The 19,524-nt window shown below is 34.5% G+C and overlaps 1 protein-coding gene across 1 annotated transcript; it reads right to left on the minus strand.

The window, feature by feature from the left end:
- Positions 1-12: 12 nt before the first annotated feature.
- On the minus strand, positions 13-16,552 carry LOC128156149 (adenosine receptor A3-like). The gene is made up of 2 exons (XM_052818180.1): positions 16,241-16,552; positions 13-2,036 (listed from the first exon to the last, which is right to left on the minus strand). The coding sequence occupies exon 2, from the start codon at positions 1,992-1,994 to the stop codon at positions 741-743; it is 1,254 nt and encodes a 417-aa protein (XP_052674140.1). The 5' UTR covers positions 1,995-2,036; positions 16,241-16,552; the 3' UTR covers positions 13-740.
- Between the last annotated feature and the right edge of the window lie 2,972 nt (positions 16,553-19,524).

The following is a 19,524-nucleotide window of genomic DNA, read 5'->3' on the forward strand; positions in this document are numbered from 1 at the left end:
CTGTTGAATAACTACGCTTTTTTAAACTATAGGGGTGAATCTGGGTCTGATTTTGAGCTGCGTTAACTATCTCCTTGAAACGTAATATTTTTAAAAATGGGAAATATGAATTGGCAATATAACTATCGGATAGATAATCTTGTCAGAATCCTGACTACATAATGTCGCTGTAAAATTTGATTATTTTGATTTTATTCAAGTAAGCGTCTGTTAATCATATTGAATGATTCAGAGAGGGAAATTTCTTGCAACTATCGATATGCTTTTTTAAAAGTTCGTTTTGGTAGCTATTCAAATCGTGTTTGGAAGCTTTCCATTGGCCAAACTGTTCCCAATAAAGTACAATGCAAATGAATTTTGTTTACAATAATTTCAATTTCTAAAAACATATTTTCTCGTGAATTCAAAAACGTGTCTTAATTGTATAATATGCTTGTTGGTATGCCTTTGAAAGATAAATAATACAATTTTTTAGAAATTATGATTTGGATAAAATGTATGCTTTTAAAAAAAATTTCATGACGACAGAACATAAGTTTTTAAAAATATTGTCAATATTATAAAGCATAAAATGCATTTGGTCTTCATCTATTTGAATATACATTTAAAAAAAAAAGAATGGAATAGGGATAAAAGACTACTAAATAGTAAATTTTACGATTCCATCATCATTGCAAAACTTTAGTTTGAGTTACTAGTACATATGTTTGAAATTTTGAAACTATTTAGATCATTTTGCACTAACTAAAACAAAACATTGATTTAATCTCGTTTCGCAGTTTTTTGATACGAGAACAATATATAATAGGATTTAGAAGAGAGTTCAAATTGGCTGCAGCAAAAGAGCCAACAATGACGGACTGTGGACTATTGGAAAACATAAGGGAGACAATCATAGGACTTGAAAATAAAAACAGAGCCGCTAGGATCATGCTCACTAGTTTCATGGACTTCATTATCCTCTTATTCCTCTTGTCCTCCAACTTTCTTGAATCGGAAGGTAATGTCATATTCGTGTAACGTTTTATCACTCGGTGGATTGCCAGAAAATAGAAAATCAAGGTTAGCAAAAGGAAGATGATTCCGAAAACACATATAGTGAAACGAACAACGAGGATGTGTTGGCCGTATACTGTCTTGTAGAAACAGTGTGTGTAGTCGCCTTCTGGGGAAACGGTGGAGGAGTACAGAATGAAGAACGTCATCCATCCACCTATGTAGAGGTAATACTTCCGATTGTCGTCAAACAAGCGACCCGCCCAGGAACTCTCGGAGAGAACGAGATATCGGTGGAGACTAATACAAAATGTTTGATAGAGTGACATTATCAAACTTGAAATAAATACGACATTCACTATAATACACCAGCCTAACATCGTAGTTAGTGTGGGGAACAAAAGCCGAAACCCAATCATCAACATACTCAAACCCATCAGGAAGTCGCTGGAAGATAGTCCCAAGACAAGGTTGTAATTAGTATTCTCTCGTAACTTTCGGTTCCTCACGGACGCCGCTATCACCAACATGTTTATCATTATGACAGCAAAGCCAACAATGACAGCAAACACAGATATTATTCGCGGGAAAGAAGAGGACTCGGATGAGGAACTATTCCCCTGTAGAGGTGTCGAATTGAAGGATGAAATCGTTTCCCCAGTTGTGTATTGTAAAAAGAACGATGAAGAAGTCGATGATTCGGAGAAAGTCGACTCTGGTTCAGGAAAAACCCGCGATTTAGTGGAACTATTGCAAAGGTCGGTGCTGTTAAAAGGCTTGGTGGTTATAGTTTTCTCAGTGTTTGTGGTACTCGGCTCCGACAAGTCCGTGACTGATTCTTGTGGCCACGGACGGGAGTCGGTCAGGGTTTGGTTTTGTGCTCCAGTGGTTGTTATTAGAGACGTTACATGTGTTGATTCTTCTGTGTAAATGACAGAGAACAGCGAGCACATTAAGAAGACTATCTTAAAATTGTTCTCCTGGAATGATTTTGTCATCGCGTGGATCGTCTTTCGTCGATGAAATGGAATGACCCTTTGCTGCATTAAAAAAAAATGTTTTCACCTTATATTTTCAAAAAAGATAACCATATATGTTATATGATCTCTGTTTTGGGGTACAGATTTTAAAAAATGCCATCTTTAGAGATAGAATTGGTTCTACTGTACAGTAAACCTTTGATGTTTATTTAACCTTAAAATAACGTTTGTTTTTATCTGACATGAAAATATCATGCATAATGGATTATATAAAACATAAATATAATACAATATTTTTAAAATTTGTGTTCTGATATGTACTGGTACTCTTAAATTTGAATTTGGTAAGAACGCTGTACAGCTATACCTATAAATAAAGGCATTATGCAAATAAACTACAAAATGCCTGCACCAGAGTTCTTGCTTACTCATTTGGTATTTCAACACATGCGTGATGATGTCCGTAATGTATTATTGAATTTTAACTGATTTGTTATGATTGGATGCGTTCAGAGTACTGCCGTTGGCAGACAAAGGGTACCACTGGTATTATTTTTTACATTGGCATGCCAGCGGTACCAATGTTTGCCGATAAAATTTACCATAGGTAGACATTTCTGCAGACGATCTAGAGCTCTGTTCGCGATGGTAACCTTTTTATGACGTTACAAAAGTGGCGGATATTGTGTATGCATTGAAGGCAACATATTAATTTCACATTTTTTTACACGTTAAATCTTGTTGTAACTAAACAATTCGTTTTAAGCATTGTAACATGCCAGAAGTACAACTGAATAAAATATCTTTCCGTTTATGCAAGCATGTTGCAGGTGTTTGGTATGGTGTTCCAATGGGGCCACTTCGACCTTCGCACTTTCGCCTTTGGGGCGAAGATGCGAGAGTGTGAAGTTACGAAGGCAAAGCGCGAAGGTCCGACCCCCCCCCCCCCTGGAAAATTCAATATAGTATTAATAATTTCACACAGTAAAGGGGGGAGAGGGTCCGGACCCCATCCCCCTGGAAAATTTAATGTTATTAATTTTACACAACAAATTTTCCAAAAATATGCCTCGGACTCCCCCCCCCCCCCAAACGACAAAAACAATTCTCCCTCGACCCCCCCCCCCCCCCCCCTTTTTAAAAAAGTTATGGATCTGCGCAGGCTGTTCAAAAATAAATTCTAAAAAGTTCGTCTTCTGCTTCATATGTCATTTTAAACAGCTAAAATTGTCTTTAAACAATAGAGAGGTCCACAATGATAACAAGAGGCTCATGGGGCCACATCGCTCACCTGAGCAACAATGGGCGTTCAAAAAATATTGTGCCATATGGTCTCGGTGGAATAAAAAAAAATATTGTAAAATATTCGAATTTTACACTTATTTTTGCATACACGTAATCTTTGACATTGTACCTTCATGAAATACTATTTTTTACCAGAATAAGAAAATCCTACGCAAGATATAAAACTAAACATTTGGTAGGGGTACACTGTTAAGTTGTTAACTTCCAATTCCCTATATTTTCGTTCTGCCTCCCCCCCCCCCCTTTTGTAAAGCGATCAAAATATATGAGAGAATATAGGTACATTTTTTTCATCAACTACTTACTAATTATTGTATTTTTTTAAAAAATATAATAGTTATTTTTTTTTATTTTAAAAATCCTACATGTATAGATGTGAAAAAGAAAATTGTACCTCAATGTGATCAATTCCTCAAATAAAAAACATTCAAAAATTTAATTTGTCTTCTCCATTATAATTAAATGACTGTTATTTACCTCGCGTACAAACCAGGATAATTATCCGCTGTGCTATTTTCTTAGGAATAGCAATACTTACTTTATCGCCGCAACAGAAATGTTTCAGAACTATGGAAACTGTTTTAAAGATGTCGTTTTTATTTACTCCTGTTTGAAAAACTGTCAAAATTGATGTAGATTTCACATTATTTATTGTATAAAGAGGGGGCCCCAGAGAGTAGGTATATACAGAATATCATTCTTTTATTTTGTTTGTACAAGTATTTAACATACCCTAATTCATATAGAATTTCTAATGTTCAATCAAAATTTCAGCGTCAATCGTAGAATTATAAGCAAGATACAGAGCTCACAGTACGCCTAGGTTTGAGTCACATTTTGTTCACATGAGTTTATTACATTCTGCTTAAGATTTTTAACTTGGTATTTCCTATTCAGCATTTAAAATGGAAAAAAAGAATTGCCTTCAATTTTCAATTCTTTTGTTCACTCAAGACCAGTTCACTGGTATTTGAGGTTCAAAATCAGTTTATACAAATGTACACAAACACAGTAAAGGATCACATGTACAGTAGGAGTAATAATGACGAAAAAAGGTTAAGTTTACAATACAAAAAGTTGTTAAAGTTGGTTTCTGGAAGAACATGTTTTCTTTAAAAATATTGACAAATTTTTTACTTTTTTAATTTTTAGTTTTTAAGATCTGTGTACAAACATAGAATTGTGAGCAAATCTCTGTATCTTGCTTATAATTCGAAGCTTAACACTCAAATATGGTTAGTAAATAGAAATTGTAAACAATTAAACACAAGAAACATGCACTATAACAAATAAAGAACACAATTTATTTTTTCGAAATGAATCATATATATACATGTATATATACCTACATATTTCCGTCAGCGGTATCAAACTCTATTTAAACTGAATAAACTCGAGAAAATGCCGAGCATCTTAACAAAACCTATTGCATTATTCTACCATTACGCAAAAGATATTATCAAAACCGATTTGGTTTGACTTTTCCTATAGCGTCACGATCATTTCTGTCAGCTACGTCATGCATAAATTATACACGCCGCCGTTGTGAAAACTTTATGATTGGTAAAGGATTTCTCAGAACAGTTCATTTCCCCCCAATATTATTCATTCAAAATCGACTATCCCCTATGTTTAAATTCTGTGCAAAACTTTCTCTTTCTCTCTCTCTCTCTCTCTGTCTCTGTAAACGGGCGTTAAACCAGCGGCGTAGCGTGACCCAAATATAAGTGTAGGCAAAAATTGAAGCCAAATGCTTCACTGATGCGCGAAGCGCGGAAAGGGGTAGGTGTGGGAAGGGGTACCCCTCTCCCGCAGGGGGGGGGGGGGGGGGGGGGTTTAGGGGGGCCTCCCCGTAGAATTTTTTTTAAAAAGGACGCAAAAATACCACTTTTGAGAGTAAAAAATTGTTAGTTTCAACAAATTAGTTATGAGTGTTTTTATGGAACATTATGTAAATTTAAAATATTTTATTTCCTATTCTCAGTCACTACATTCATTTCGTAATAAAAGCAAACCAAACTTATATTTTTCGTTATTGAAATATACACCGCATCATTAACCATATTCTGCATGTTTTTGTAAACAAAACCAACAACCGTACTATTTCTATATCAACTTCTTTATAAGTCATAACTGATACGCCACATGTACATATATTACTAGGAGTAATAAGTTATTTGTGATAAAAAAAAAGTCTTGTTTAGCTTTCGTGGGTTCCAGGCACAGTTTACAGCAATCGCATGCATGCAAAAAAAAACCGTCGATTGATATTACATATATGACAATTACTGCTTTCGATTTGTTTTATGATTTTTTAACTAATCAAAGTTAATGTCAACTTTGTTTTAAATTTAAAATTGTACACAAATTTTAGAATTTGCTTTACAAAATTGTGTGTAGGCAATTGCCTTTTTGCCTTATAGTACGCTACGCCACTGTAAACCATAGCCTCAACTCAAGCTACGGTCCAGAGTACGGCGTTATAAAAAATATAATAATTAGAAGTTGCATGTGCTAAGCGTTCAATTCATGTAAATACCGTAAATGTGTAATATGCACATGTATTACATACTAACTTGCCAGTCGAAGTTATAGATATGAATTCCTCGATTTCTACACCTTTCGATCGGCAATCGACAGTCAATAAAAGAATCGAACGATGGTGTGAAAGAACGAGACGCAAGGGGGTTTGTACATGTGCGTCTTCATTAGAAAAGTGTCCGATTCGTTTCTCTTCTGTTGCCCTATCACTTTCGGTGTAATATATATATACTAAAATATCCACAAACCATTTACTGCAGATTTCTTTATTTTACCTGTCTCTGAACCGCCGATCACCAGCTCCATACATGAACAATGGTTTGTTTACATACATAAAAAATACAGTTCTTGATCCGCCTTCCGAGTACGGAAGAAGGTTGTTTAATAGGAGAAAGTTTGGGGCAAGTAAAATACAATTATTAACAGTAGTAAACTAAATGAAGAATTATTATTTTTTTCAAAAATAGCGTTATTTTTATATGCGGCAAATTGCCGTAAAGTTTTTTTGTACATGTAAGTATTGTATGCACTGTAGCTTTATATTTTCTAACCCAAAATTTATACATAGAGCTACAGCTATATATCTTATGTACCGTATGTATTGTTTTATCACAAGTGTACACTTTCGAAAAATAGCCCAATTTCGACAGTCACGAGTACCCATGTGAATTTTTCATTCTCAGATATGTTGTTGTTCTGTCCGTGCATAATTTAGTCTTAGTTAACCGGCAGCCAATCAGCGATAAGCTGAATCCACCAATAAAAAAATTGTGGTTAAGGTGCGGGTATTGTTTATGTATGACGTAGCTGAAAGAAGTTGAACGCGACGCGATCGGTAAAGTCAAACCAAATCGGTTTTAGTAATAATGCCGAATTACCGATAGAATGAAATGTATTTCAGTACTTTTTTGATACATCAGATTTTGCTTAATTTGTGCAGGTAAACAGTTAACTGTTTGATATACTGAAGTCTCTGTTTGATTTGATACGTAAAAATCACGAAATACAGACGATAGTTCCCAGGTTACAAAGCATAAATAGGCCTAATGAAAACGAAACGAAAATCAGAACAAGCTAACACCAACGTCATGTGTGAAAACTGTCAACGCATTAAAATATTTAGCCTCAATTTACTTCACAAAATCGGCACCAATATATTTTGCATGTTTCAAAAATTTCCCTTCATACGCGAACTGTTGCACAACAAGCAAATTCATCATAGTCAGATCGACCCTTTTTCGTATAATGTCATGGCTGCTTTAAACAAAGAACCTCGTTTTAGAAGTATGGAATACGAGTCTTGGTAAAATGGTTATGCAAACCCGGGCCGTGGCAAAATAAAAGCCGGGGCAGATCGGCAATCGTCAATTCCAAATACGCATTATTTTGCAGCAATATCTACAGCGAATACAAATATACTGGTCCATCAAATATCCTGAAATTTTAATAAGATTGGCAGATTAATAACTGCCAATCTTTTGTTTTGCCCAGGCCAAGTCTTGCATACCCATTTTACCGGATGCCGAACCCGAAGCTATTAAACTGATTGAAACACGCCTTTCCTTTATTATTATTTTCGTAATAACTCAGATTTGAAACAGAATTATTCCTTAATTTTTGCAATTTATATTTTCCTTCCCATAAGGATAATTTATGCTAAACTACGTTGAATTGGACTCCGTAGTTCTTGAGAAGAAGATTTTTAAAAATGCACCCACCTTTTTCTACAGTTTCAAGGTTTTCTCCGCTTTGAATACAGATCGGACTTTTATTTCTGCAATTTATATTTGCCTTCCCATAAGGATGCGTTGTGCCAAATTTGGTTGAAATCGGATAAGCGGTTTTAGAGAAGATGTTCAAAAAGTAAAAAGTTTACAGGCGGACAGACAGACAGACGGACGGACGACGGACAAAATGTGATCAGAATATCTCACTTGAGCTTTCAGCTCAGGTGAGCTAAAAAAGGCGAAGGCAAAAGCGCGAAGATGCTTAGGCGAGAGTGCGAAGTTGCGAAGGCGATGGAGTGACAGTAGTATCGCTCCTTCGCCCTCGCAACTTCGCACTTTCGCCTTCGCACCTTCACGCTCGCCGTCGCATTTTCGCCCCTTCGCCGTCGCACCTTCGCACTTTCGCCTTTGCAACTCCGCACTCCGCATCTTCGCCCTATAGGTGAAAGTGCGAAGGACGAAGTGGCCTCCTCGGAACACCATATTCACCGGATGTACACCCGTTACACACCTTTTAATTTGCTACAAGTCAAAGTTACGGATAAATACTGCTTTATTTTCTAACAAACACACACTTGTAAAGACTGGTCGACTGATCTGAATAAATTTATCCAGGGTTGGCAAAAAAGCGGGAAATACTCATATTTCCCAGGACGGTGGGAAATACTGGAAATTCCCGGGAATTACTGGTATTTCCCGGGAAATACTGGGAAATAAAGTATAACTACATATTAAAGTAGCCTACTTCATACTCAGTCTAAATCAAACCTGTAGGGATGTAGACAATAGTACACCTTGTCAGCAATGACATTTTATAATTGTCTTTGATTTTAACAAGTTTTGACTGGCCAGTAATGCATTGGTTATCTTCTTATAAATGCTCCAAACATGGTTCATTCATACACCATTGTTATTTGTTATTAAGACTTAAGTCAGGTTCATGTATAGGTGCATCTATACAGTTATCATAAACATGATATCCAAAGTTCTGTTTTCTAGTTATTTGATGTATGTGAAAATGAGCCAAGAAAATTATGAAAATTAAACTGTGACTGTATCACTACCTCAGTATGCAACACACCCAAGAAGAAGCCAATTAATCACAATAATAGTATATATCTCCCTAAAACAGGAGCATAAAACTGTCAAGAGTCAATTATTTATCAAAACAACATGTGTGATTATTTACAGTGGAGCCTCAGTTATCCGGACGCTTTCGTTCCCAAGTCCAATCGTCCGGATAGGTGAAGCGTCCGGATATCTGAAATATGTCTATTGTTGTCATGAATGATAATGTATTTGTATACAATGGCTCCCAGTGTTGATACTAGGTTTTTTGCCTTTCATACCATATAGCAACACGTAATAGAGTTGTCTGTTGTAATGAAGGTTTTTAGATATAAAGAACTCTGCTTTATTTCATTATTTTGTCATGAAATATTAACCGGACAATAATGATAACCTGTTGTTCGCAATTTTCCAATTTTTGAAAGTGATTTGGGAAGTCAGTGTGTTTATACAAGCTACTCATGAGTGTAGCACATAAAAAAGGTCTGAAACTTAATTGACAGGGGTAATCTTTGTACTGAGTAGGGTATCATCAAATTTTACCGTCCGGTTAAATGAAGCAAGATTAGTAGTAAATCAGTGTTTTGTGGTAAAAACAGACCGTCCGGATCCGGAACGCGGAATTCCGGATAAATGAGACAAAATAACGTATAAAAAATCTGTTCCCAAATAAAATCGTCCGTAAACTGAAGCGTCCGGTTATCTGGCGTCCGGATATCTGAGGCCCCACTGTACTTGTTACTTGTAACACCTACAGTAATTATAACAGTTTATTTTGTGCTTTGAATTATCAATCTGTTAAACACTAAACTTGGGGTTCAAAAAGATGGACTAAAATTTGTACTCTAGCAGCTATAGAAGTCATCTGGTGAATTTAAGATTCATAAACTGACAGTAAAATAGCAAAGTATGCTAAATTGTGTTTTGATGCTTATTGTTAATATCTTATATCCTAGACATACGTTTAACATTGAACAAATTAAAGAAATTAAGATTAAAAATTTGTATTTCCCAGTATTTCCCAGTTTAGTGAAAATCAGTAGTATTTATACCGAGACGGGAAATATCGGTATTTACCACCGGTAATTCCCAGCACTGGTATTTCCCGGCCAACCCTGAATTTATCACGGTACAACATTAAGTCGTGTTTTTACATTTATTTTGCTTATATTTTTTTTTTACACTTCATGAACCAATGTACAAAGTTATTAGTTATATACTGAGTATTAGGAAAAGTACGATAAGTTGAATGTATGCATACGTAGAGAAATCAATATTTAGCAATATCTGAAATTAAAATGCCCCTATCGTCAACTGTTTTTCTTACATAAAGCCGTTAGACCAATGTTGTGCATCAACCGTATTTGAAGGTGTAAACAAAGAAAATATTATATGTTACCTCAATTATCTGTTTAATATGAGGTGATAGACTCTTTGTGAAAAACGATGATTAAACCAACGAGTCGGAAAACCCAGATCGTGAAAAGGGCTTTTTTTAAATTTCATTTTTTTTTCTTATATAAGAGATGTAGGGCAGGTTTCTGTTACCCAGGCATGCACTCAGTATATCAGGTTTTGGTTTTGTTTGGACACTGCTGTGGAAAAATTACAAATAATTATTATACATATGTTAATCTTCCCTGTTAAAACATCTCAACATTGAACTGTGTGTGGCCTTTAATTTAATCCGTTCGATCAAATAAAGTGCAAGCAATGCAATTTTTTAAAGATTAATAGCGTGCAACATTGAATATTCGTATCGGCATTACAAAAATGCAAGCTGAAAAACTATCATTCCTTCTAAAAGAAGAACTTGGTTAAAATGTGTGGAAATGTGGGTTTTTTTCAAATCAAATAAAAGTCAAGCTGATAATGAGAAGCTATGGAAAAAGTTATTTGCTTTGAGAAGTTTACAGCTGCTGAAAGTAACAGTATAAGCTTAATTTAAGACTGTTTAGCAGATTGAATCAAATTTTGTAATGAACCAGTCTTTCTGAAATTGAATCTTATTTTTTAGAGGCCTCTACAATTCGTTCAATGCAATTGAGGGTTTTTTTTTGCATTCATTTAAACTTTCAACTGCTCAGGCAAATTTATCTCCAGAGATAAGGTTTGAAATGAAACAATCAAATTTTTTTAGCTTTGCAATTCGATTCATTTTGAATATTTTCTCTTTTTATTTAAAGCTCTTCCTTTTACAGGATCATTTTATAGTCCTTATGGTCATGACCACAGAGCCGTTGCAAGCACTGCATACCGAATACGTTATTTAGAAAGAAAAAAAGATGACGTTAAAACCTATTCGGCCATTTTGTATTTTACCAAAGGTGTTACTGATTATGTTTTTATAGTAATATTGCATGTATTAATATACAAATATTGACTGGGGTTGAGGGCAACATTGATTATATTAGCCCCCGAGGGACGAAATATTGCCCGACGCGAAGCGGAGGGCAATATTTTCGTCCCAAGGGGGCTAATATGATCAATGTTGCCCGAAAACACAGTCAACATTTGTTTTGTTATATGAAGAAACAAACCAAAATTTAAGAAATTAATTGAAAACAGATCGCCGTAATTTTCTCAGCTCAACAAAGAATTCACGAATTCAATTTTGTGCAAAGTTCATTTCCAAAATATCCTCAGCATCAAACGGTCACTTGTGATATTCCGCCGACCGTACGAATTATCAGACAGGTGTTCTACCTGATTTTACTTCACAGTAATTCGCAAATCCTTATATATCCGTTATGATAGCAAACCGTTGCATTGCGCGTTCGTTGTTTACTTGCCTAGACTGACTGTCTATTATGACGTCACCTTGTTTTGGAGTCGCGAAGAATTATTTACGTCACCGTTTACGAATCAACAAATCAGAGGCGATTATTTGAAATAGAGGGAATGTTCTCTAGATATTATTCCTAGCCGGTCAATATCTAAAAAATATTGACCGGTCAATATTTTTCGGACGAGCTGATATTACAATTATTGACTATTCGTCTATATAGAGTTATATAGTGAGAATATACTACTGAATATAACAATACCAGCTATTTGTAGCACTACATTTTGCGGCGGAGAGAGACATGATGCGAGTTGGCATTTATATTCGCCGCGCTATTACTTATCGCAAATCTTACATGAAAGTATTCGCTACGACCGATGTAGCATTGCGTTGAGTGATGACACTTTTCTAATCGGTGTGTATTTCAATTGTGATTTGAAATAAAGATTCTGATTGGTGCATTTATATAGACCCGCCCATTTATCAAATGCATGTTGAGAACATGATGCTAACACGTGGAAAGATATGTCGGAGAAAGAAAACATCTCATAAAGTTGTACTAGCAAGTTAAAAATTTACGTACAGAGTTATTTAAGGTAATGATCCATACGTCACAAAACAACGTCTGACGTAATTCACGCGTTATTACGTCTTTTCCGTGCCCGATCTAATCGAGACCTAACGCTAAAAGGTGTACATTTGTTTCAAAACAAAAAAATCAAGCTGACCTAGAAATTAATTCAAAACAAATCTATTAAAAATCCTGAAAACTGCAATCAATTAGCCTATTACTCAGCGAAATGAGAAATTGACTGGGTTGTGTCGATTGAGTACTCGTTTTGAAAATACATACCGCTTACTTTTGACCTGCATAAACATCAATTCATTACAAGGTTGAACTTAATCCAATTCTTTGAACGTTAATCCCTGAAGATGCATAAACATCCTGACCGAGATCTATATTCCAGTGCATAAGGGAGATAAATACACAAGGGGAAATAATTTGACTTATTTCATCTATATTCTATATTCGCTTAGCAACGAGCATAGATATATTTTCTCACAAAAAATGTTTTTAGAATTAAAATCATGCGCTTAAGAAAAGTTATTTCATTTTAAGAACAGTCTTTAAAACCAGTAAAAAAAAGTTGAATAGAGGTTTTGTCTTACAGGCATATATCAGGTAGTTAGCATTATCCAAGCGTGGGACTGCAATGTCTAAACACCGATCTCGATCCATAATATTTACCGATATCCAAAGATACAATCTTTTGCGGACTAGATAATACAGATTGATCAACAGTTTGTTTAAATCATGTTTTCTATTTAACAATAATCTAAACATTTTTTTTAGAGTGATGGAATAATAAACCTATGCACAATTTAATTTTTACGGATCTTTTTTCAAAATATATATTTTAATGATTTTTACCAAAAATACGCCCATTGTGGTCCTGAAAAGGCCGATCCCTTGGGTAATTTTATTTCCAATTGATTAAGGGCGTTAATGTGTAAATAATATCAAAATTTTAGAGAATTCTGTACGTAAATAAAATGATAAGAGCTTAAATTCTCTTTGAAAATTTATTTCATTTTATCTCATTTGTATGCAGATTTATCTATTTTTGATAAATAAGCAAGTGTAACATAAAAATTTTTGTTTTGAAATAATAATTCCTTTATTTTACATAGGATATAAGTCAAAAAATTATTTTGTGAAATTCTAATTTCAGACTTAGGCTTATATTCTTTATGTATGAAAAAGCGCCATTTTCCGCAATCGGTTCTATTTTTAGCAACGACCCTAGCTTTTATAATACCGATGGACCACCCAACAGGATAAAATTTGATGAGAACATATCCTCAGATTCATGTTTGAAAAATATGAAAAAATTCTGTACGCATTTTATTTATCTAGTGGGGTATGGACCATTACCTTAATAAGAAACGGGGAGATGTTCACGTACATGTGTAAAATATTAATGAAAAGAAAAAGAAAAAGTTCCCTAAAAGCAGGGATCGGCACATATAGATTATCAGTCACAGAATAAGATTGTACTTCGCTTATCGAATAATGTCATTCAGTTAATTCATTGTGAAAAAAAATCGCCAGAAACTGTTAAGTAAACAAATAAATTTTACGTTACCGTTAATAATGTACCATATACTGTATATATTGAAAATCGCATGAGTTTAACTGTTTTTCCTCATAAAAAACTTGTTGCAAAATGTAGATCCACGGGAAAATTCGGGTTGACACGCCGTGAAATCCATTAGACGTTTTACAGCATATGTCTTCACTGTTTTATTTACAATAAATATGTATTGAAATCTTTGAAACATCGTCAACAGCTCCGCAAAATGAAGAAGTGTGGTTTGTTTATATTCATTGAAAACTGTAAAATGGCGACTCGATCTGCACGTGAATTATACAATCCGAGGTCGATTAGCGTGTCAGTGTCAACATCATCTTCCTGGAAGTAAATATTGTGTGATTAATATCGAAGAACATATAATAAAATGAATGTTTATACAGACTAAGTGAGTTACAAAATAACGTTGATCACAGATCAGTCCAAAATTGAACACGTTTACATGCCGTAAAATTCAATTTTTTGGTATGTTTGAAAACACATGCACACTTGTAGTTCTAAGTGTGTCATATTAATCAGTCAAAGTTCAACAAAATGCAATATAGGCTATGTAATATTTATTGTCAGTATCTGTTGTGAATTCTTTGGAATAAGCTACAACAAAATAATTATAGCCTCATCTTAAATTGATGCGTTTAACAGCTAAAAGGATTTGAATTTTTCGATGAAGTATGTATTATATTTAAAAATGAATTGGGGATTGAACCTGTCTTAACAGCGTGTTTTTGACAATTGTTTACACAAAAAAAGAAGATGCGATTATTGTGAGAACTCTTAGTCAATTATTGCAGAAACGACACAAATACCACGTCAGCAGGTATGGGTGGGCGGGTACTAAAACGGCCAATGAAAATGCTTGTTTATATAACTGGAACTCGCAATCCCGATAGTGTCGTCACTCAACGCATCAGTTTATCACTCGCAGCGAATACACCCGTGTAAGATTTGCGATAAAACAATAAATTGCTTTCTTTTGTGATTCATTCGGGATAAGAAGGTTGCGACATTGCAAAAATCAAAGTACTGAAGTACTGAAAGCCGGGCTCTTTTGGTGTGTCTTTATGCATTGTGTGGAGTAAAGACTGAAACAAACTCTCTCTCTCTCTCTCTCTCTCTCTCTCTCTCTCTCTCTCTCTCTCTCTCTCTCTCTCTCATGCTTTTAAAGTCGGCAAAGCATCAGAGAGCGACCAAATTATGTAAGCGGCTATAAACAAATTATGTCTGTCTAGTAGAAAAAAATTCAATAGTTGCTGCCTTGAATATTGCAACAAGCGTTATATATTCAATCCCCATTTCTTCATCGCGCAGCAAAGTAGCTCATGGAAATTCATGCGCATTGTATGTGTCCAAAATGCATAGTCTTGTTTTTAAAACACGTTATTAATAACAAAACTAAAAAAGATAGACAATTCTCTCGAAATTAAAAAAAGAAACAAAATGCCAACACATTTAACAAAACATGGCTCTTTGTATAACTATTTTGTATAGCGGAAGCTTTTACTTTGACGCTGTTTGTTTGGGTTTTTTTGGTTTACTTTTGAAGTTGTGCTTTTTATAGTAACATTGGCGATTTGCCTGTCTACAGCCAGGGTTTCATTCAAGATCGTAGCAGCTAGCTATAGCCTAGCCGCTAGGTCGTATATATTTAGGTCTATTGAACGGACCACTAGGTTAGACGCTAGGTATCAGATTTGAAGTTGGAAATATTCGACTAAAGACTAATTACATTGACATAATTTGTTAATTTCAAGCGGAAATATACATGTTAAAATTCATTATAACTTAAAGGATGAACAAAATATCACTTACTTTTATAGATTTCAAGTTTGTGGTAACCAAGGTGACCATCTTGAATTGATACTTAGCATAAAATATTTTATATATGCTTTATCGCCATTGTAACACACTAACTCACAACGATCACATTCACCTCACCCGGTCAGTAGGCAAAGGTCGTCACATAACGTCGAGTATTTACGAAAACGTTTCCTCCCAAAAATGTGGACACAGCTGTTATTAACTTTTTAATGAATTTTGTAAATTTTAACTGTTAAATATTAATGTATAACTTTAAGTAACGTAATTTTGAATATCTTGTGTATATTATTTATTTAAGTTTAGATTTTTCATCCCTGTCCGCTCCTCTTTATATCCACAATACAGTTTGCTTTTTATTTCAATTTTAAAGAATACGATAAGTAAAAAATCGGACAAAGTATATACAAAAATGAAGAAAAATATCCTTCAACATGTTAGGGAATTATACGATAATAATTTGTAAAGTGTTAATTCCCGCTATTGCCCAGGGTACCATCTAGCTTCTCATTAAAAAACACTTGTCTAACATATTTTGTCCTGTGCTGCACAACATCGATATATCATGTAGATTGTATATTATAACCATAAACAAATATTTATCAATGAAAAATTATCTCAGATTTCTTCCCAATAAAAAAAATGGGAAGTTTTTTTTTAAATTAAGCAAAAGATTGTCCTTTAACTTCTCCCCACATACATTCCAAACCGTCTGGAAAAATCAAATGCACTTCATAATGTCGATCATAATTTCGACGATGTCTATTGTTTTATGTTGACAATGCATTTTAAACGACTTTCAATGTTTTTTTTAACAATCTGCAATATGAATATTTAGATTTCGACATAATAAGTGTTTTAAGGTCTTACCTGCTATACAGACGGAGAGTCCAGAATGTAGTAATTCCGATCATTATATATATGAGCGATTTAAAAAATAATTAACGATTGGCCAGAAGCTACAGATATCTTTTAAGGTAGCTAGCATGATGATAATTGTCCGTCGAAGACCAATATTAGTTAACAGATAAGGTGCAAAAAGAGATGTACATATTAATCTGGCTCGATTGGTTTTTTTTTTTTTAAATAAGTTTTCTGGCTGTTTCTCAACGTGGGAGTCATCCTTTAAGTGTTTGAAAAAGCATCGAGTGTCCTTGATGAATTATTGAATCCTGTTTTCATTCTAGCGAGTGAAAAATCAATAATGTTTATAAGTAATAAAAAATCATACAATATAATAATTGATTTATCTAGCATCCTAGTTATCAAGTTTATAGTAAATTGAATTAAAAGGCTAGTACCAGATGATTTTTATTTCTATCTGGAATCGTGTTCCATTTTCATCTGCAGTTTACAAATGAATAAATGAATAAATGATCATACAAAAAAAGAGGCCCGTGGGCCACATCGCTCACCTGAGAAACAAAAGGTATTATGGTAAAATAGGCTTTACTGAGTCATAATACAAACTATCTGGACAATGTACGTAGTATAATACATGTAGATCCTGTATTAAAAAAAACCGCCCCTGAATATTCTTATGTTTATTATCAGTTGTCCCTTTTCTAAATGGATAACTCTATAGTAATATCACATGTTAAGAATTGCAGTTCTCGAAAAATTTATACATAGGATAAAAACCTACATCAAACTCTGAACCCCGTGTGAGACCCAAGAATCGTCCAGGAGCCAAATTCTCAGCAATGTGAAAAAACACCTGGCTAGTTAGTTTCTGAGAAGAAGATTTCTTAATATTTACTCAATATATTCCTCTGTAAAATTTAAACCCCCAATTGTGGCCCAACCCTTCCCCCGGGGGTCATGATTTTCACAACTTTGAATCTACAGTACTTGAGGATGCTTACACACGTTTCTACTTTTCTTGCTGATTAGTTTCAGACGGAAGAAAATTTTCAAAGATTTACTCTATATATTCCTATGAAAAATTTTGACCCCCCCCCCCCCCAATTGTGGCCCACCCTAACCCCGGTGGTCATGTTTTTTTACAACTTTGAATTTTCACTATCTGAGGATGCTTCCACACAAATTTCAGCTTTTCTGTCTGATTAGTTTCTGAGGAGAAGATATTTAAAAATTTACTTTATATATTCCTATGTAAAATCCCACCCCCTTTACTATGGCCCAACTTTACCCCCGGAGGTCATGATTTTCACAATTTTGAATCTACACTACCTGAGGATGCGCTTATATATATGCTTTCACCCAAGTTTTAACTTTCCTGGCTGATTAGTTTCTGAGAATAAGATTTTTAAAGATTTACTCAATATATTCCTGTTAAAATTTTGACCCCCATTGTGGCCCCATACTACCCCCGGGCTCAACTTTGAATCTTCACTACCTGGGGATGCTTCCACACAAGTTTTCCTGGCCATATGGTTCTTGAGAAGAAGATTTTCAAAGATTTACTCTATATATTTCTAAATATATATACTATCGGGGGGGGGGGGGGGGTCATGATTTTCACAACTTTAAATCTTAAGTACCTGACGATGCTTCCACATAAGTTTCAGCTTTCCTGGCCTAATGGTTGCTGAGAAGAAGATTTTAAAAAATTTACTCTATATATTCCTATGTATAAATTCGACCCCCCCCCCCCCATTGAGACCCCATCCTACCCCCGGGGGTCATGATTTTCACAACTTTAAATCTTCACTACCTGACAATGCTTCCACGAGAGTTTCAGCTTTCCTTGCTTTATGGTTCTTGAGCAGAAGATTTTTGGAAATTCTCGAAAAAAATTAAAAAATTCCGTATCATCTCCCCTTGTAAAAGGGCGTGATTCTTAATTTTGATAACTTTGAATCCCCTTAGCCTAAGGATGCTTTGTGCTAAGTTGTGAAATTGGTCCAGTGGTTCCTGAGAAGATGTTGAAAATGTGAAAAGCTTACAGACGGACAGACAGACGGAAGGACGGACGGACAGACGGACGACAGACAAAATGTGATCAGAAAAGCTCACTTGAGCTTTTAGCTCAGGGGAGCAAAAAATGAATCAATTTGCCGCTGATATCTTGAAAAAAAATTAAAATTTTCTTCCTTACATGAAGGGAAGATAACGCTTCAAAAAAAGTTTTAGATGCAAAATTGGCGGCTTCTTATATGTGATCAGTCAGGTAAATTTTTGATGTATATTTATTATCATCTTTTATTTATATTTAACTAAGTTAAAATGATCCAAAACTGTTCAACATCCCCACATTATACATATCGATTACCTGAACGAAGCGATATAAAGCTTATTGTCACTAAGTAAGCGTAAGTGGCTACCACAAACACAAGCAGTCAGTAAAGAAAAAGATACATCAAAGTACTGAGAGTACTCTAGCAGTCGGTAAAGAAGAAGGTGCATCAAAGTACTGAGAATACTCGACCGGGAAATTAAATTTTAATAAAATAAATCGGCACTTTTTAATGGAAAATAAGAACTAATACAATTACATTATAATTGCTACATTGAGAATAAGGAATCCTTCTTTGAATATTATGAGGTGATAATAATTTCGGTCGGAGGGTGGTCAAATCTATCATAAAGCCGGGCTTTATTGGATATGACCACGCTCCGACCGAAATTATCACCTCATAATACTCAAAGAAAGAATCCTTATTCCTTAATTAACATGAATAAATCTGAAGCTTATAATAATAATATATATAATAATATAATAATTAATAATAGCAGCAAGCCAAAAGATAGGTATAAACCATAAATGAAAAGATAAGATCTTTAAAATAATGTTTCCTTTTAAAGTATTTAAAAATTGTAAAACATATCAAAATGTATAGACTAATTAGGAACATTAAAGTATGACTTTGAAACGGAAAGCAAGATGGAAACCGCTTTTAAATGACAGTACCGTATAACCATCGTCGGAAATCCATCATACACATCATCACAAAATGGCTGACCGCTGATCAAAACGACATTTCGTTTTTTAGAAAGGATTTTATCGACATCAACATGTAAATTACTCCATAGCTGAGTGGATAAAGAGTCGGACTTGTGATCTGTACATCCCGATTTCGAATTCCGCAGGGGCTTTTGTTGTTACTTACTGAAATAATTTTATTAGATATTCTTTTTTTTATCCCTGAACTGCAAATTTTTGCTTATTTGACATATGTTCAGTTTATTTA

The sequence above is a fragment of the Crassostrea angulata genome, chromosome 7, assembly GCF_025612915.1.
Source record: "Crassostrea angulata isolate pt1a10 chromosome 7, ASM2561291v2, whole genome shotgun sequence".
NCBI lineage: Eukaryota > Metazoa > Mollusca > Bivalvia > Ostreida > Ostreidae > Magallana > Magallana angulata.